Source organism: Pagrus pagrus (genome assembly GCF_965226575.1).
Source record: "Pagrus pagrus genome assembly, chromosome: 1".
Lineage (NCBI taxonomy): Eukaryota > Metazoa > Chordata > Actinopteri > Spariformes > Sparidae > Pagrus > Pagrus pagrus.
Genome location: NC_140185.1, coordinates 696,064 through 717,090, shown reverse-complemented (window position 1 = coordinate 717,090; position 21,027 = coordinate 696,064). Strand labels below are relative to the sequence as shown.

Here is a 21,027-nt window from a genome sequence, read left to right as displayed (position 1 = left end):
AGGCCGAAACAACAGTGAGAGACCTATCCCCGACCCGAAGCCGCAGGGAAACGACCCTCTCGTTCACCGGGGAAAACTCCAACACATGGCGGCTGAGCTGGGGAGCTATGAGCAAGCCCACACCAGCTCGCCGCCTCTCACCGCGAGCAACTCCAGAGTAGAAGAGAGTCCAGCCCCTCTCAAGGAGTTGGGTTCCAGAGCCCAGACTGTGCGTGGCGGTGAGCCTGACTATCTCTAGTCGGTAGCGCTCAACCTCCCGCACCAGCTCAGGCTCTTTCCCCCCCAGCGAGGTGACATTCCATGTCCCCATGGCTAGAGTCACCGTCCGGGGATTGGGTCGCCGGGGCACCCGCCCAGGACAGCCACCCAAAACACACCGCACCTGCCCCTTCTGATCCCTCCTGCAGGTGGTGGGCCTACGGGAGGGCGGGCCCACATCGCTCTTTCGGGCTGTGCCCGGCCGGGTCCCGTGGGCAAAGACCTGGCCACCAGGTGCTCGCCTGCGAGCCCCAGCCCCGGGCCTGGCTCCAGGGTGGGGCCCCGGTGACGCCATTCCGGGCGACGTGCACTTCCTCGATGTAATTTCTATCTTAAGGGGCTTTTGAACCGCTCTTAGTCTGACCTGTCACCTAGGACCTGTTTGCCTTGGGAGACCCTACCAGGGGCATTAAGTGTTGCTCCACAACACTCCCTAAATTGTTGTCCTCTGAAAGTCATTAAGATGAAAATGAGGCTTGAAATGCCATTTAACGTGTTGGTAAACAATAACTCCAGACTTGTTAGTAGCACTTGCAGCTCGCTACACAAACAATTGCTTTGTCAGCCAAGTCAGAGCAGGCTGATTAAGTGAAGTGTTAATGGAAAATAAATCTCCTGATTTTTGGTTTTATCTGGCTGTTTGAGACGCACCAATACCTCTGCTAATGGTGATTCTAAACCGTGTCTAATTATATTAGTACTTTACTGGGCTGTGTAGATTTCTGCCATTAGTTTGCATTCATGGACAATCCTTGTTCAAATGGTCCATCCAACACAGATCTTTTGGATTTAAGTCCCTCATGTCTCATGGGAGCAAGTTTCAATTTTAGGAAAATTATCAGGTGCCACTGCTAATGTTTGCCAATAATCAGTATCAATTTACCTCTAGTCGCACACATCAGAGGCAACTGAGTGCATTTATTTACAATACCTGATACTATTGTAACTATTGTTATGTGATTGCAGATGCGTAATTAGACATTTCTCTAACTCTACCAATATAGGTCCTTTAATCACATGTGAGTAGTTTCATGCAGAAAATAGTCTTGTAGTATTATATGTTGCTTGGCCACACGGACTGTTTACAGTGTTGTGTTACACACTTGCCCTGTAGGATTTAAGGGGATCTATGTTTGCATTAATGTATAATCGTTGTGTTTTTGTTTCTGAATGAGACTTTTATATCAACAGAGGGAGGGGGTCCTCATTTACTGAGTCCGCCATGTTGCACCACCATGTTTCTACAGTAGCCCAGAATGGACAAAATTAACACTGGCTGTAGAGAGGGGCTTTCACGTTTTTTGCCACCACCATAGGGGAAGGTGAAACAAAGGGTATTCAGTTGGTTGCATTCTACAACCTCACCACTAGAGCCACTAAATCGTACACACTGGACCTTTTAATGAATGTCCATGTGTTAATTCTATGTCTCTCCCCATTCTCAAACCTTGTGTTAAAGCAACACTAGGTAGTTTGGACTCATTACTACCCCCGGCTGGTTGAGAAGTGCAGTTATCTGTTACTAGTGTCGTAAATACTGTCGCTGTATGAGCATCCCTGGGGAAAATGAATACAAAGTGAATTTGTTGACGGAGCTGACGAATCACGCAGTCTCGTTTGGAAACATCAAAAACATGAAACCTCAATGGAGTGCCAACAACAAGCTAGATTCAGAGATAGCAGTTGGTAGTTTGTTAGCATATAGGCTGCACAGCACATTAGCATGCTATAATTATTCTCATACCGAGTTGGTTATAGTGATTGCACCGACTAAGTTACTTCCAAAACACAACGCTTAGGTGTGAATGTGTTTAGTAACGTCTGAAAATATAACTACGTTTTTCGGGAGTTACTGAATACAATCGCAAGTTGATGTTGTGTTCGGCGTAATAACTACAACCAACTCGGTATGACAACAGTAAGTAGCATGCTAACGTTACCTCCCAATCACATTGTTCAACAATTATGTTGATTATCTGCATGAACTAAGGAATCCGCAACTTTTCAAGACAAGACGTTCATAATTTTTTAGTAAGTTAGTCATCGTTTACAGTCACTACATGAAAACGTGCAAGCTGACGTTGTGTTTGGTGTAATAACTACAACCAACTTGGTACAACAGTAGCTAAGTAGCATGCTAACGTTACCTCCCGATCACATTGTTCAACAATTACGTTGATTATCTGCATGAACTAAGGAATCTGCAACTTTTCAAGACAAGACGTTCATAGTGTTTTAGTAAGTTAGTCATCGTTTACAGTCACTACATGAAAACGTGCAAGCTATCGAAACGGACAGCATTAGCTTATCTCCCGGCTTTATTACGTTTATAAACTGTGGCCACATAGAGCCCCAATGAACACCACATAACAACAAATCAACTCAAAGTAAAAGTTGGTAAGATAATAAATATGTAATATGTATGTAATATATGACTTACAAATCCAGTAGCATCTAGGCCTGGTCGCCATCAGTTCTTTCAGCTCGCTCCACCAAGTGTAAACTTGTAGCAGTCCAATTTGTTTGACTGGCTATTTTTGTTCTTTGTTTGGGCTGATTTGCCCTCCATGGGTAATCACAGGGGATTTGGAGCACCTGTGCACAGGTGGGGAGACTGACTCCTAATTGGAGAAGTGGAGGCAGCTTGAGGTCTTTCCTGCCCAGCCAATCAGGGTGTGACGACACCCTGTTGCAAAGGCATAAAAGAGGTGGAAAGTGGCTCACCGACGGCTCTCCCTCTCATTCCAAATCTGCCCCTGGCCCATGACTGAGCTCTCCTCACATTTAACCGACCCCCAAGTCCTTAAAACTCCCAGCCGGATCTCTGGTCCGTTTAGGGCCCCACTGTGTTTCTGAGCTGCCCACAGGTTTAGGAGGGAACATTTTGTTTAGCGGGAACCTTTAAAACCCCGGCCCCTTAGCGCCTTGTTTTATTATTTCTTTTCCCGGGGAGCCTGAAAAGGAGGCATTTGTTTTTTTATCCCAAGAAGAGGCATTTGTTGTTTATCCCTAGAAGAGGCATTTGTTGTTTACCCCCAAAGAGAGGCATTTGTTGTTTACGGGTTTATTCCCCTAGTTGTATATTTGTTTATTTTTATGTAGGCTGGGCTGGCCTGTAGGGAGTTACAGTCAGTACCGCCACAAACTGGTCTAATATTTATCCATGTCCGGCTCATATTATATCACTTTCTCTTTTTCTTTTCTTCGCCTCCTCAGACAATACCTTCTTGGCTTTTTTAGCTGGCTTGGCCATGGCGTTGGTTTACAAAAAATCCAAGTAGCTGCTGGCTAAATCCACCGATGAATAAACGTGTCGTGAAGCAGGTCGCACTAGACTTCTTTACATGAGGTATGTAGCTACCCGCTCTGGGAAGTTATGCAGTGCGGTTTCTGCCGGCGCGACCCCCCCCAGGCTGCAGAGGCGTCACCGTTCATCCTATTAAACGTTATTCTATCACTTAACTGAGTTTAGAAACATTATTTTAAGGTTGAAGAACTACCTAGTGTTGCCTTAAGTATTATTGAAGGGCAATTCCATAGCTGAGGTTTTGTGTGATTTACATTGCGTTAGTCACACATGCACACGAAACCTTACGAAGAAACCCGATGTAGTATGTACAGAACTGTGTCTACGGTCCACTCTGCTGTCCATGTCCATGTTCTTTTCAAGCTATTTCATGTTTTTATGATTTTAGACAGCACGCTGTCAGCGTATAAATCTTTATTGAATCAGTATCAGTCAGGCTATAGTTTGAAACTTAGTCTCCAGTTTGATAAAATGTCCTCACCTTGAAAATGATTACTTGAAAACGTCTTCCAGGGAATCTGTTGTGTGTTCTGCTGCATATAAAAACTTTAGAAGCCCAGCATAGTCTGGCCCCTAGTTATATTATGGAGCTACTGACTCACAGTGTTCCAAATCGATACCTAAGATCCTCCAACCTACCCTTGCTAGTTGCTCTTAGGTCAAGGCTGGTGATGAAGGGCTACTGGGCTTTTGCCTTCAGAGCCCCTAAACTCTGGGAATATCTAAAATCAGATTAGACAATGAAACACATTACCTGTTTTTATATCATAACCTCAAACATAAAGAAAATTATTGTTGTTATTATTATTATTATTATTATCCTGGGTGTGTTCTGACCCTGTGTCTCTTCCTGCACCAGGCCGTGTATATGGTGTAATTGGGAAGCGAGAGGGTCGCGTCCTACATGAAGAGATGAAGGAAGGGACAGATATGTTCATTATCAAGGCCATTCTGCCTGTGGCTGAGAGCTTCGGATTTGCCGACGAGATCCGCAAGAGGACCAGCGGATTGGCCAGTCCACAGTTGGTCTTCAGCCACTGGGAGGTAATTATCTTATATATGTATATAATCATGGATATAAACACATACAAACACAAACACACATGTACACACACGTCAAAATACTTGACAATATATTTTGTATATTGTTATGATATAACAGAAGTGTTGTCTTTTCTGGTTTTAAAAGCTGCAAATGTGATGTAATTTTATATATGTATATACATATATACATACATATATATGTGTGTGTGTGTGTGTGTGTGTGTGTGTATGTACATATATATGTATATATGTACAGTACAGACCAAAAGTTTGGACACACCTTCTCATTCAAAGAGTTTTCTTTATTTTCATGACTATGAAAATTGTAGATTCACACTGAAGGAATCAAAACTATGAATTAACACATGTGGAATTATATACTTAACAAAAAAGTGTGAAACAACTGAAAATATGTCTTATATTCTAGGTTCTTCAAAGTAGCCACCTTTTGCTTTGATTACTGCTTCGCACACTCTTGGCATTCTCTTGATGAGCTTCAAGAGGTAGTCACCTGAAATGGTCTTCCAACAGTCTTGAAGGAGTTCCCAGAGATGCTTAGCACTTGTTGGCCCTTTTGCCTTCACTCTGCGGTCCAGCTCACCCCAAACCATCTCGATTGGGTTCAGGTCCGGTGACTGTGGAGGCCAGGTCATCTGGCGCAGCACCCCATCACTCTCCTTCTTGGTCAAATAGCCCTTACACAGCCTGGAGGTGTGTTTGGGGTCATTGTCCTGTTGAAAAATAAATGATGGTCCAACTAAACGCAAACCGGATGGAATAGCATGCCGCTGCAAGATGCTGTGGTAGCCATGCTGGTTCAGTATGCCTTCAATTTTGAATAAATCCCCAACAGTGTCACCAGCAAAGCACCCCCACAGCATCACACCTCCTCCTCCATGCTTCACGGTGGGAACCAGGCATGTAGAGTCCATCCATTCACCTTTTCTGCGTCGCACAAAGACACGGTGGTTGGAACCAAAGATCTCAAATTTGGACTCATCAGACCAAAGCACAGATTTCCACTGGTCTAATGTCCATTCCTTGTGTTCTTTAGCCCAAACAAGTCTCTTCTGCTTGTTGCCTGTCCTTAGCAGTGGTTTCCTAGCAGCTATTCTACCATGAAGGCCTGATTCACACAGTCTCCTCTTAACAGTTGTTCTAGAGATGTGTCTGCTGCTAGAACTCTGTGTGGCATTGACCTGGTCTCTAATCTGAGCTGCTGTTAACCTGCGATTTCTGAGGCTGGTGACTCGGATGAACTTATCCTCCGCAGCAGAGGTGACTCTTGGTCTTCCTTTCCTGGGGCGGTCCTCATGTGAGCCAGTTTCTTTGTAGCGCTTGATGGTTTTTGCGACTGCACTTGGGGACACTTTCAAAGTTTTCCCAATTTTTCGGACTGACTGACCTTCATTTCTTAAAGTAATGATGGCCACTCGTTTTTCTTTACTTAGCTGCTTTTTTCTTGCCATAATACAAATTCTAACAGTCTATTCAGTAGGACTATCAGCTGTGTATCCACCTGACTTCTGCACAACACAACTGATGGTCCCAACCCCATTTATAAGGCAAGAAATCCCACTTATTAAACCTGACAGGGCACACCTGTGAAGTGAAAACCATTTCAGGTGACTACCTCTTGAAGCTCATCAAGAGAATGCAGAGTGTGTGCAAAGCAGTAATCAGAGCAAAAGGTGGCTACTTTGAAGAAACTAGAATATAAGGCGTATTTTCAGTTGTTTTACACTTTTTTGTTAAGTACATATTTCCACGTGTTAATTCATAGTTTTGATGCCTTCAGTGTGAATCTACAATGTCAATAGTCATGAAAAGAAAGGAAACTCATTGAATGAGAAGGTGTGTCCAAACTTTTGGTCTGTACTGTACATATATATTTATATATATTTACACACACACACACACACACACACACACACACACATATATATATATATATATATATATATATATGTATAAACGGAGATAGTGACCTTTAGTTTCCCTGATAAATACACAGATTCCTTTGGCTGTTGCAATCCCTTCTGACCAGCCCACTGATGCTCCACTTGGATTATACTCCTCCTCTGAAACCTCTGTATGCTGCCAGAGTGTCTCTGGGTGAGAAAGAGCGGACAGGTGGAATGTCTGAAGGGCAGGCTGCCCTTCAATGAGCAGCCCGGGAGGAAACGCCAGCTTGCCAAAACCAAGTCGTTCAAGCAGGATTGCATGGAGCAGCAGCCCTCCCGCAGACTGTCCTCTGCCTGTCCGCTCTCTCTTGCCCAGAGACACAGCCGTTAGCCATAGGAGTTGGTGTGTTTAAAGGGGAAAGTCAGCTGGCAATCTGCTCACCACCGCCAGCAATGCAGACACAAGAGCATGTATAAATGCTCTGTGAGCCTATGTGCATCCATAAATCAGTCTTTATTATAACACCAGAAACCATGCTTTGTTGGTGGATGACATAAAAGTCCCACATTCTACTCTAGTCCATTCCATTTTAAGCCACAGCTTAATTGTTTTTAAGTTTAACCCTCTGAGGTCCAGGGTATAATTGGCCGTTTTTGACTACTTTTGATTTTACCTTTATATTTCACCTTAAACACTGTTTACTTTGCCTTGTTTGATGTCATTTTTTGCAGCACAACCTCACATGTGTGACTTCAGTTATTTTTTCATTTTGACATACTGTATTAACACACTGGACCTAAAATCACACAAAAAACATAAAATCCGAGTAGGAAAAAGTTTGATTTTTTACTGTGAAAACCACAAACATGTTTAACAAACCATTTTTATAACTTAGAATGCAAATATAAATTGTTGTTTGCTAAATGTGTACATAAGTTTTTGAAATTTACAAAGTTATATACAACTATTTACATTAAAATGCAGGCAATGCCTCAGGCGTTTTTTGTGCAACTATTTACAACCATTTACAAAACAACCAGGTGTCACAATAAAATGCCACAAATTATTGTTGCCACTCCAAAAAACAGTTCCTGTCCACCACAAGACAGAGAGGCACATCACAGGCCTGACACTTCCATGGTGTCACCGAAACAAAAGATGGATCACCCACTTCATCGTCAAAGTCCTCACTCTCTGGCTCAGACTGGCTCCGTGTCTCCCTCAGCTCAGAGAAGAGCTGCACTGCCTGCTCCACTTTCAGTCGTCGCAAAACAAAAAAACAAATACACTACAAACTAACTATACACTCCAAACATGCTAAATGTCACACATCTCTAAAATCTCAAAACTTGCTATCGCTAGCAGCTTGATATCGCTGTCTCTCTTTCGCTGCCGTCCCTCCAACAACTTTACCCTGTTCCTAAGCAACCAAATGCCATTTTTTGATTGGTTGATGTGGTGCATGTTTCCACCAATAGGAAAAAGAGGCTTAGCCATGTTTTTTTTGCTTGCAAGCTCTTTCGCTTGCGAGCACTTTCCTGAGAATAGCCCGTTTCTTACCGTTTCTTCCTGCACCAAACGCGCACCAAACATGATGACAATATTCAGGAAAAAGCATGCCGTGAATTATTTATCATAAGTTTGGTTTTTACTTGGCCTATCAACAACATTTAAAAACTGGTATATAGTTTGAGGTCTGCACTTTCGACACAAGTTGGAACGGAGACTCAGCGAGGCTTCTTCGTCATCTTAAATCGGTCATGTGAGCAAAGGTCAGCAAAGAAAATAAATATATACCAAAACACATTGGAGTGGGGCTTCAAAAACGCCCAGATTGAACTGTTGACAGGACCACCGGTTTTGCAATTTATGCAGCAGGGAATTTTCATACCATCGTAGTACTTCAAGCTTAAAATATCACCTCCTTTTAAAGTTTAGAATGTCCATTTATTCATTTATTCACTCATTTAAGAAAATACATTTGCATTGAGATTTTTGTAAATGCTTACAGCTAATATTTGTATATTATATTATAAATATATATATAATATATATAATTTATGCATATTACGTATAAATATTGCGATTAATTTCGAATAATTAATTACAAAGCTTGTAATCAATTACAAGCTTTGTAATTAATGTAATTATAATTACATGTATTTTATATATATATATATATATATATGTATATATATACACACACACACACACACACACACACACATACCTCTGAGCAGTTAAATCAGAATATAAGAAAGTAGCCATTGGTGAAAGAAATTATATATATAAATCTGAGAGATTTTGTTGCTAATCTTTCTGTTTCTTTTATTGAGGACTACTTTCTTATTTAACGTTTGCTCAGAGATATATAACTATATCTATTTTAAATGAACACAAATTGAACACACAGCTGAACTTATATATAGGTCTGTGGGTCAATGGGGCTGTCTGGTTAATGAGATGGTTCCCTCAAGGGAGTAGGGATCAAAGCTGTGATAGACAATATGTGCGTTAGACCGTTACACCTGCCGCTTGTCTGGCTCGAGCCGCAGCACACAGTCACACAGTCACACGCGCTTCTGAATGTTCTGCGGGCCATATGGACAGTGTCAGTTGGGGTAATGGGTCAAGTTGTCTGTAAAGAGAGAGATGATTCTTCACTGATTTTTTTGTGATCAATTATTTTTTATTTTCAAAAGAAAAGAGCATGACACAATTCATAGACAGTAATACGAAAAGTAGTATCCACTTCCCTCTACCCACCCCTCCAGATACCCCCCCAGAATAGCGACAACCCCCCTCCCTCAGTGTCCCAACACAATCTTCTACATTACATACAGTACAAATACTGATACAGCACATAGTACATCGGTCATATCAATGTCCTATAGGCCAAAGTAAGTGCACAGAAATAAACAGGAAATTACAAAAATTACAAATAAAGACATTTTTCTCAACTCAGTAAATCTTTAACCACTGCCACCGCAGAGGTCCAGGTTCGGATTGTTTTCTGACTAGCTCCATGCATTCTTGCTACAGACAACTCCATGTAGAGTATGTTCAAAAATGATTGTAGCCACTGAGTGCATGTGAGTGCATGGGGGGGGGCTTCCAGCGCAAGGCCAGCATTCTCTTAGCTGCAGTCAACCCCGCTAATAGAGTGCGGGTCCGAGTAGAGGACAGGTTCAATGATGAGGTGTCATTTAGAAGCAGTATTTTAGGAGAACACGGTATGTCTACCTCCAATAGATCTGATAAAGTGGAAGATACTAATTTCCAAAAGGATGCAACATCAGGATATTCCCAGTACATATGTAAGAATGATCCCACACGACCCAGAGAGCATAGATTACAAACAGGCGAATGTATGAGCTTCATGAAGTATCTCTTTCTTGGCGTTAGATACACACATGTATGAGTTTGAAGTGTGTAAGTTTATGATTAAGGTTCTTTGATGTTTCATCTAAATTGTTCCAGACAGTCAACCAACATATTTCGCCACTGGGTAGATCAAGGTCACCGGTCCACACTTGATGAACAGCCAGAGGTCCACAAGAGGATGCTAGTAAAAAAGAGTAAAGAGCAGAAACCAGGCCTCTCGACCTTACTCCTACATCTAACAACGTGTGTAACTTGTGAGTGGGTAGGGGAGTACCCCAGGGCACACCGTACGCTCGCATCGCAGATCTTAGGCGCAAATAGAGGAAAAAAGATGTACCTGGTATATCATAAGTAGCTTGCAGATCAGTAAACAGCCTCAGACCCCCACCATCACAGATATCAGACAAGACGTTAACCCCTCTCTCAGATTCTCCACTGTTGTACAGCCACATGCAAGTATATTTTCACTGTGATTTGAATGTCTTAAGTTCTCATTTTAAATCCTGCTTGTGCTTTATAGTTAAAGAGACAAGCTGATACAGCAATGATGATGGTGAAATGAGAAAACCACCATGACAGGATACTGTCTCTGTACAGTCTGAACAGCCTTGCAGTAGATTCTGCCTTTGTAAAAACATTTAACAGATCTCTTTTATCAGTTGTTTTGGACTAATGTTTGACCACACATATTTACATAAATAAGCACACAAGTGTTGCACTAGTTGTTCTTCTGCTGCATTTATGACTGAAAGCCATTCAGGGTGTGTTTTCTGCTCCCACCCAGAGAGCAAAATTGTACCAGACATGTTCATCTGGCCCACATACCGCGTGGAATGATGGCACTTGGGCAGTCCACTCCTGTTTGCCAAATCTGACTACAGTTCATTTCTATTCTGGTGCGCTGGATCTTGCCAGTTGGGACAGTTCTGGTTTATTCACTTTGCTGTTGGCTAACATGTGTTCATGGTATGGCCTGCTTGTGGCTCAGATCTGGAAAACAGGAGTGGACTGGACCCAAGTGCCATCATTCTACCCAGGATGTGGGCCGGATGAACGTGTCTGGTGTGGGCCAGATTATCGAAATATATAATGCCATTGTTTTAATTGGTAATGATAACATTCTCTCACAAAACTCCAAACTGATGAGAATTTGGAGCACTGAACAGGTGGGACAGGGTAAAAAACACGAGCAACGAATGCAGACAAGTTGTAAACAAGCCAACATTTAACAATTTAGCTACAACTCATTACACAGTCTGTCATTAGCACAAGTTTATGGGGATAGAATACTGACATAAATCGCGCGCGAGCAATGAGACTTGCGCGCGCGCAAATCAAACATCCGCGCGCGCATTTTTTTTCCCGAGCGCTTTCAAAGCACTCGCGAGCTATTTTGTATCCTGCATCTCTGCCCCCTCGAGCAAAATTGTAGCCTGCGAGGAGAAAAACAGCTGGAGCATGCACGGAGTCCGCTCGCAATACTTTCCCCTGCTTGCGCGAGTGCAGACTGCGCGCTCGCGAATCTCTCCTCTGCTCGCTCGGAAAAGTTTCCCCTGCTCTCGCTCGAGTGATTTTTTTAGTAGCCGTTTTTTGTCAGCAAGGGGGCGGGCCTAGGGGGCATGCCAATCACCATTGTATCACGAATATAATTGGTTGAGCGAATTCGCCATTGGACAGCAAGGTACGGCAACACCACTAGGACAAACGGGACAAACTACAGCGTGTTGGCCGGAGCTGTCAGTTTAAGGAGAGCGAAATTAAGTAAATACAACCTAACAACAAATAGCCTAAATAATTTAGATGATTCATAACTGTGACAATTGTGATAACTGTGACAACTGTTATACAGTGATATGCCCACCACTTTCCCACAATTTAAAGAGATAATCACCGGGATTTTCAAAGTAAACACACCGTGTTTGAGACGAAGACTGAGCCTCTGCTGCTGCAGTCGTAATGAAGTAAGTCAAACTTTTTTTTGTTGACTTTAGTCACCAAACATCTTCAACCAAACACTGTTTAAATCTGTTGATCTGCCAGGAACGTAGTTAGCTGTTAACTTCAGAACATAGCCAATGCTAACAATGCTATTTTATAGCATTGTTAGCATTGGGGGCATCTTATTGGCTGTGGCAGCTGCCTGACACTGCTCATGGCCAGGGGTGATGTCTGCCCTAAGTGCAGGGCACCAATATCTCAGGAGAGTATGGTGGCTGTGGCTGGCCTGTCCGAGGCCATGCAAGTAATTAGAGGCACTTTCTAAACATGTTGTTGTTGTTGTTTTTATAAATGTGTTAAGTTATATTGTTGTGACACATTGTGTTCAGCAATTAAATGTGAAGTTAGAACTCAGAACCTGACTCTGATGTGTTTGTTAACTGCACTGTTCTGACATTTTCTCAATCTACACATCCTACAACACACCATTTCCTTTAGTGGGTATTTTACAACTCCCTCCACTTCTTTAAGACATTTTGCATTTTAATAGGCTTATAACTATGGCAAGAGAGGATACAATACACCAGTAAAAATAACTTTATTTCATGAATTGTTGCATTTTTGACTGACATAATTAGACCATGTGTATACCTTCATTGATGAATACAAACAACAAATACAATACCACAGTGATTTATTATATAAATGTTTCATGTACTAATACTACATGTTTCATGTGGGTACTGTACAACGATTAACCATCTCTTCTAATTAAAAGACAGTGTTTAAATACAGAAATCAATCAGTGTTGAAACTCCTTCACTCCTCCTGAGGTGAGTGACACTCCTTCCACATAGATAGATAGATAGATAGATAGATAGATAGATTACTCAGTAATAAACGACTAAAAACACAGCAGTTATTGCACATAGTTATTGCCTGAGGGGAGGATGTGGAACAGGGAGTGTCCGGGGTGCGAGGTGTCCTGCTGGACTAAGGACGCAGCCCTGGGGAGGCAGGTGCATGCTAAGTGATGCTGGAGGAGGTGTGGTGGCTGATACTGATGCACTGGGTTCTGTTGGTGAGGAAGTCCTTAATCCACCTGCAGAGAAGGTCTCCCAGACCCAGTGTTTGTAGTTTGTCAGTCAGTTTTCTGTGTAGTGGATCATTCATTTGTGAACACAGACAACACTACACCACACTTTAATACATCAAAATTAATATCAAAACACCCCTAAGCCTTACTTATATGACTGAGCAGGGTCCAGTTAACTCACTTCTAGCATAATTGAAGGCATTTCACACGACTTAGATGGACAAATATTAAAATGACGTGCAAAACAGCTGATAATAACAAACAAGTAACGTTAGCATATAACGTTACAACAGCTGTTTAGCTATTACAGCTAGCAACTTTACCTGCAAGCAAAATAGCATTGTTAGCATTGGCTATGTTCTGAAGTTAACAGCTAACTACATTCCTGGCAGGTCAACAGATTTAAACAGTGTTTGGTTGAAGATGTTTGGTGGATAAGGTCAACAAAAAAAAGTTCGACTTACTTCATTACGACTGCAGCAGCAGCGGCTCAGTCTCTGTCTCAAACACGGTGTGTTTACTTTGAAAATCCCGGTGATTATCTCTTTCAGTTGTGGGAAAGTGGCGGAAATATCACTGTATAACATTATTTAGGCTATTTGTTGTTAGGTTGTATTTATTTAATTTCGCTCTCCTTAAACTGACAACTCCGGCCAACACGGTTTGTCCCGTTTGTGAGAGGTAATGACAATGCCGCTTGACAACATGGAAATTCAATACACCTCTTCGTCATCTCACCCATTCACACGCACATGCATACACTTAACTATTTACATTACCGAATGCATGCATAAAATGGAAATACATCACAATGCGTATTGCTGTGTTGTAATTCACTTTATTTCTTTGTTGAGATAGGAGACAGAGTCCACAGTCCTTGTTTGGTGTGAAAATATATTGTATAAAATAGAGTTCATCGTGAAAGTTTATTTTTAACCTCTTAAGCAATACTTTTCAAGTCATAGTGACTATACATCAACAACCTTGCCGTGGGTTCAAAGGATTAAGTTTAGTGTAATGCCTGAATGACTTGTGTTTAACATGATATTTTTAAAGATGACAGGTATAGTTAGATAAATGCATTTTGAGAACATTGTCCAGAGAATATAAGTCTAAAAATGTTGCCTTCACATTTTAGTGTTAACAGCTTTTGGAACACAATGACAGAATATTTGTTAGGGGCTCCTTTTGTGTAAACTGAACAGGGAATTTTCTCAATATTTCTTATTAAATCTCACTGTAACAATACAATTATGAGAGACTATCAGTATCATCACTCTTAACATACTCCGAATGAGTTCTTGGTCTAAAACTGAAAACAAAAACACAATAAAACAACATGTAGCTGCCATAGAGCCTGTTGAGCACCAGTCCTTTGCATGTGTACCATGACCACCTTCTTTTTCATAATTTTAACCATCACAACACCCCACCCCCACCCCAACCCCACCCTTAGTCCATTTCACATTGTCTTGCAGCCATTGTCATTGCCTCATTAAAAGTTGTCCGTCTGATTCCATTTATGTGCAGACGCTTCCTCACAAAGAGTTTGTCCTTAACCCCCCACGGTCCACAAGCCCTCTCAGCTTCAAGACTCGCCTGCTGCTTAGTGCTGATGTCAACGTTCCTACTGACAGCGATTTGATATGGCCAGGATATTGGATTAACATATGAATGAGCACAGAGGCAGAGAAAGCAGATTTTGAGCGCTGTATTGTTGTGTAATTGGAGAGCTAGTGGCTCCTGTTGGGACTTTTACACTAGATTTCCATCAGAATGGAGCTTTTGTTCTGCTGCAGACTGAGAATTATGTGAATAAGTCTTGTATTTATCAGCCAAAGCATCTGTCTGACAGTTAAGCTACCATGTGTCTGTGTGTGTGTAGAAATGTTGTGTGAGTTGTGTATTGTTGATTTTGTAGGCCTGCTTATTTGTAGAGCCTGAGCAATAAATCAGCATGGACAGTATTTTCTCAGGAGGAAGAGCCGGTCGTCTGCCAATCAGGAAGGTTGGTGGACAATCCCAGGCTCCAGCTGCATGTCAAAGTATCCTTCGGCAAGATATTGAACAACAAATGGACCCAGGTGGCTGTTCCATCAGTGTGTGTGTAAATGGCTGAGCATTGAAATATTGTGGGGCACATTAGTTAGGAAGTGTTGTACAGTTTTGCTCCTGATGAGCAGGTGGCATCTTGCATGGCAGCCTTTGCAATCAGTGTATGACTGTGTGTGTAAATGGGTGAATGTGACAAGTGTTTTGAGTGGCTGGTAGACCAGACGAGGGCTATATACTGTAAATTCAAGTCCATATGCCATTTACCAATCACCTACACTACACTGTAATTCTCATTTTGATTTTTGCACATTTTTGTATTAGACATCTCTTTCTGACACTGGTTGTTACATAACTACTTATTCAACTGGTGTCTGCCATCCACCAACATTAATTCAGTCAGCCAGTCAGTCAAACATTTGACTGTTGCAGGATGCCCCATCCCTCCTAACCCCCCACTGGATCCCATTGTGCTCCAGCATATGCTGCTCACATGTGGTGGGTGTATGTGTTTGGTTGGTGTGTGTTGTCTCCTGTAATCCGCTTATTGTTGGAGCTCGCTCTCTGCCATCTGTCCCAGTGTAACCATAGCCAGGTGCAGGACTGTGCTGCCTGTTCTCAACTGTAACTGTTCTTAATGTGTGTGAATGTGTGGACTTCTTCGACTTGCTGGTGTGTGTGTGTGTGTGTGTGTGTGTGTGTGTGTGTGTGTGTGTGTGTGTGTGTGTGTGTGTGCGTGCGCGCGCACGTGCATGCGTGCGTGTGTTTTTTCGGCGTGTGTGTGCATTTGTTTAGTATCTAGTAGTGCTGATGAAACTAATTAATTAATCAATAAGTTGATCAACAGAATATCCCTCAACCCTCACTGCATATTCTGTTTTCACTATTGATTTCTACCAGGACTGTCAATCAAGGCTTTTATTTCGACTCAGACATTTTTTGAAGGTGGCGTTCAAATACAAATCATGTTTGATTATTTGATTAACTCAGGTACATAAAATATTATTTTATGCATGGACACAAAAAGACAACACCCACCCCAGCCAGTCCGTTCACCCTGCTGCTATCTGGCAAAAATACAGAAGTATCTGCTGCCATACCATCAGACTACAGAGCAGCTTCCTATGATTAATTAATCAAAATTAATGTGTTATTTTGACAGCCGTAATTATGTTGACAGCTACATTTTCAGATAAATATAAATGGCAGTAAAAGATGAAATAAAATAATGCAGTAAATGAACAAGCCTAGACAATGTCTTACAACTTCTGGTCAGCCAGGCTCACTTTTGGTATGATACAAAAAAAAAAATGTGTATACAGTATATATAAACAGATAGTAGCTTTGCATTATAGCTCTAGAAGGGAAAATAAATATGTGGGTCACATGTGGTTAAACTTAGTACAATCAACCAAAAGGACCATGCATACATGTTAAATGTTGTCTTATAACATTACATACAATCACATTTCTATCCCTTTCCTCCTCTCTGTGTCCCAGGTGATCAGCAGTGATCCATACTGGGTTCCCACCACTGAGGAAGAATACCTGCACTTCGGGGAGAAATCTGACTCCGCCAATCAGGCCCTCAAATACATGAATGCTGTCCGCCGCCGCAAAGGCCTCTATGTGGAGGAGAAGATTGTGGAGCATGCAGAGAAGCAAAGAACACTCAGCAAGAACAAGTAGAAAAGGAAACACACAGAAGATACCTCCTTTAGCAGCTCCTCCTGTCAGGCTGTGAGACACAGCTGACGTCCTTTATCCAGGACTGCAGACATATACTGAATACCATGACTGTGCTCTTCCATCAGTGACATTCATGATTATTTGCAGAGTGATAGATAGAACTACAGTCTGGCTTTTCATTCAACAGTCTTTACTTCTTTGCTTATTAGCTTGTGCAACAAAATAGATTTCATAATGCACCAATTTGGATTCTTGTTTAGTAAAATGACACATGCATTTTGAGAATAAAGTATCATAAAGTCTGCTGTCTTTTTTATAGATCATATTGTTTTTAATGCAAGTATATATTCTCATATAAAGATACAATGTGCAGTAAATACTAGCCAATCAAATGGCCATATTTAATAGTAAATGAAAAATAAATGAATGCGTTGCAATTTGGATATGGGCATTATATGTCATTGATTTACTGATATACTATTGCTCACATGACTCAGACTCAGAAAACTTTATTAATCCTTTTGGGAGGTTCCCTCAGGGAAATTGAAGCTCCATGTCACTCACAGCACTGTTACACATACAGTATAAAAGTATACATATAAATAAAGTATACATATAAATAAATAAGTATAAAAAACACTAAGAATAAAGTAAAAAATATATATATATATATTATATACACACACTTGTATATATAAATATATGTATGTATATATATATATATATATATATATATATATATATATATATATATATTATATACACACACTTGTGTATATATATATATACATCTGTCTGACCAACTTTTCCAACCTGGAAAGGTCCGCCTTTGATGTGCTGCCGCCCCAGCACACCACAGCATAGGAGAGAACACTGGCTACCACGGACTGGTAGAACATACACAAGAGCTTCCTGCAGATGTTGAAGGATCGTAGCCTCCTCAGGAAGTACATCCTGCTCTGAGCCTTCTTGTACAGCTGCTTTGTGTTGCTCACCCAGTCCAGCTTGTTGTCCAGCCACAGCCCAAGATATTTATAGGACATGGCTGAAATTATCATCACAATTAAGGTACATTACTTTACATATTACAGTGTTAACTGATTGATATGTTATCTATATTTTTTTTTAAGACAATCAGGTCAAAATATTTTTCATTGACGGAAACATCAAATCCCAAACACAGTGCGCAAGTTCCTCCTAACGTGTTATGGCCACTGTGGGGAAGAGGAATTGAGATTTTGAAGTTGTTGTTTTGAGGAAAGAATAGGGTTGTTATAAGAATGAAATCATTTTACAAGAACTAAGTCATGATATTGTGAGCTGAAGACTCGAAGACTACTATCATTTCAACAGAGACATGAAGCACTTTGGGCCGTTGTGGTTTGAGCTCTGTGCTCTTTTGGGTGCCTTTTTTATTTTATGTGTCTATAATTTGTAAATAATTTTTAGTAATTATCAATTAATTAATTAGTAAGTGTTTTCGGGAATGTAATTTGGTACTAATCATAGGGAAAACGGACTTCCAAGAAACTACATTTGAGTGCGAGTGTCACGGTTCAGTGTCTGTTTGGTTTGTTTCCTGTTTTACTTTGAAATTGTGCCCTTGTGTGTCGCGTCCTGCTTGTCACTTCCTCCTGTGTTTTTCCGCTAATCCCCTCACCTGTCCGTGTCCGTCCTCACTCCACCTGTACCTCGTCCTGTCATTAGTGTCTTTGTATGTAGCCTCTGTTCTCCCTCATGTCTTTGTCAGATCGTTTTGTTTCCCTCCGTGTTGTTTCGCGTTCCTGTTTCCGTGCCTTCCCGACCTTCTTCGTGTTAACTTGTAGCCAGTGGCGGACTGGCACCAAAATGAGGCCCTGGCAATTTTGACAGAGAGAGGCCACGTTTGTCTTCTCAGGTCATCTGCAACCAACAGAAACATAAACATTACACTGCCACAGAACATAATAGTATAGCTTAACCAGAACATGAAAAATAAATGTTTTACCTTTATGTAGTTACATTAGCAGGTTGCGCAATAATTTGCTTTTCTCTGCAACTCTATCAATCACATCATCCGAGTCCAGTCTCATGAGGATCTCCTTCTCTGTTGCCATCAACATGAAGGCTTCCAAATTTTCCTCTCGCATTCTGCTCCTGAGACGACTCTTAATGAACTTAAGTGTCGAGAAGCTTCTTTCACATGCCACTTGTGAGCAGGACAAGGTCAACAAAAATTTGTAGGCCAACTGTATTTTGTGGTACGCATGTGAAAAAAACTTCAGCTGCTGGAGGAGGAAGTAGCAACTAGGCCTGTCACGATAACACATTTTGCTGGACGATAAATTGTCCTAGAAATTATTGCGATAAACGATAATATTGTCGCTTTGAGACCATTTTTCAACTAATATAATGATAATGGCATAATAATGCAAGTACACCCTTTCAAAGATCAATAAACCTTAATTTCTAAAGAATATTTAACATTGGAACGTGAAGAAGACATTTTAAATATCCAAAGTAAATAAAGATGGAGGTTGTGGCCAGCCAAGATTCCTTATTGCAGCAACAATGTTAGCACCATTGTCTGTAGTGATGCGGAGGCGTGACGGTACACGTGATAATGATGACGTATGTGTTTTTTCCAAGGTGTTTCCCCGTGTCCTCCTATTAATCTAAACATGTAACAGCTGTCTGTTTATAATCTTATGATGCTGTTATAATGTGTTGTGATTGAGTTCCTGACCCACCAAACATCGTGGAAAGTGACAAAGTTACGTTTTTCTATAATTTACATAATTACATAATCGCCATCAGTAAACAGGACGCTGTCTGACCATTTCACTCGGGGAGTTCACGAAGTTCATTAAGTCTCAGTTGGGAGGGCTGACCGTCAGCCAACAACAAACACTTGGTGAGTTAAAGTTTTCTGCCGGGGACAGACGCTGTTTTTCGGGCAGAGATGTGATGAAGAGTCGGCCGGACCGACAGGCTGACGGACACTTCTCCACGAATAACTGCGGCATTATTTTCCTCATATAAGTTGCCAAAGACACGACCAGTTACTACGTTACTGTTGTATGGTAATGTAACGTTGCTTTGTGGGACATTTATCTTTATTGTGTTGAGTGAAGGATCTGTACAGTTATCAGACACCAACACCATCAGACCGACACACCCTCGCTCCGCGCCGCCGGCTCGGTTCGCCGAGTTGTCCTTTACAGGAAAAATAAAAAACGTCATTATTTTTATTTAGTTTAGTATGCCTATTATTTGTCAGAGTCAACAGGCCGTTTTGTTTGTTTGTTTGCTTTTTTCCCTCTTTTTTGTGGCCGCCTTCAGCTCCGCTTTAGTTTTTATTATTATGCGCCTCGCGGACGCATCACTGGGCGGCCGCAGTGGCATTTGCCCACATTGCCCAATGGCCAGTCCGTCCCTGCTTGTAGCCCTGAGTTAGCCTGTGTCCGTCTTGGTCTGTCGTCCTCTGTGTTCGTCCGTGTTTCCCCGTGATCACCCTGTGTTCTCCACCAGCTTCCTCCCCAGTGTCTCCTCATGTCTCCAGTCTGGTATGTTTCTAGTTTTGGTTTTTGGTTTCTCTTTTGATTTGTACTTTGCGTTTGTTTGCACTTTGTTTTAGCTTTTAGTCGTTACTTTGTGTTTGTCTGTGTGTCTCATGTTAGTTTTTCCACAGCAGGGGTTGTAGCCGATTCCGTGGTCTGTCCAGGGACCATGGTCTCTGGCACGGACCAGTGGTTACTGCCACTAGGGGTGCTAGAGACACTGGTCGCGACCAGCTCATCAGTGGTCACGACCAGTGGTCACGACCAGTGCTCTGTGGCACCGACCAGCTGGTCTCTGGCAGGGACCAGTGGTCACAACCACTAGGGGCGCTAAAGATACTGGTCCTGACCAGCTCCTCAGTGATCTGCCCTGTGGTCCCTGTGGTCTGTGAAGCAGTTTTAGTATTTTCTCCCCTTTCCGGTCATTTTGGCAGCACTGTTAGCTGGATAAATGTCAGAGATTATAGTCTTTTGTCTATGAAATACACTATCAGAATTATTATGATTAATATTGTTATTATTAATAATAATGAAGATCCGTGTGGTCAGGACCAGCTGGTCTCTGGCATGGACCAGTGGTCACTACCACTAGGGGCACTAAAGACACTGGTCGTGACCAGTGGCACAGTGGTCATGACCAGCTGCTCTGTGATCTGTTCTGTTGTTTGGACCAGCTGAGTGATCTGTGGAGTGTTAGTATTTATTTTTAATACAACTTTTCCTTTTTCTCACTGTGCTAGCAGAATAGCCTAAATGTGAGAAGCCATAATCGTTTGTCTTTAGTTGTAGCCGATTCCATGGTCTGTCCAGGGACC

General features: G+C 41.8%; 1 protein-coding gene across 3 annotated transcripts in view; it reads left to right on the top strand.

Annotated features, from left to right (window-relative positions):
• The window catches only part of efl1 (elongation factor like GTPase 1), a 189,906-nt gene extending 172,931 nt beyond the window's left edge, over positions 1 to 16,975 (top strand). For all 3 annotated transcript variants that reach the window (XM_084353472.1, XM_084353473.1, XM_084353471.1), the window contains 2 exons: positions 4,425 to 4,609; positions 16,485 to 16,975. In XM_084353472.1, the coding sequence (XP_084209598.1) occupies positions 4,425 to 4,609; positions 16,485 to 16,673 (374 nt within the window). In that variant the 3' untranslated portion in view covers positions 16,674 to 16,975. The remainder of the gene's footprint in view (positions 1 to 4,424; positions 4,610 to 16,484) is intronic.
• Positions 16,976 to 21,027: the final 4,052 nt, after the last annotated feature.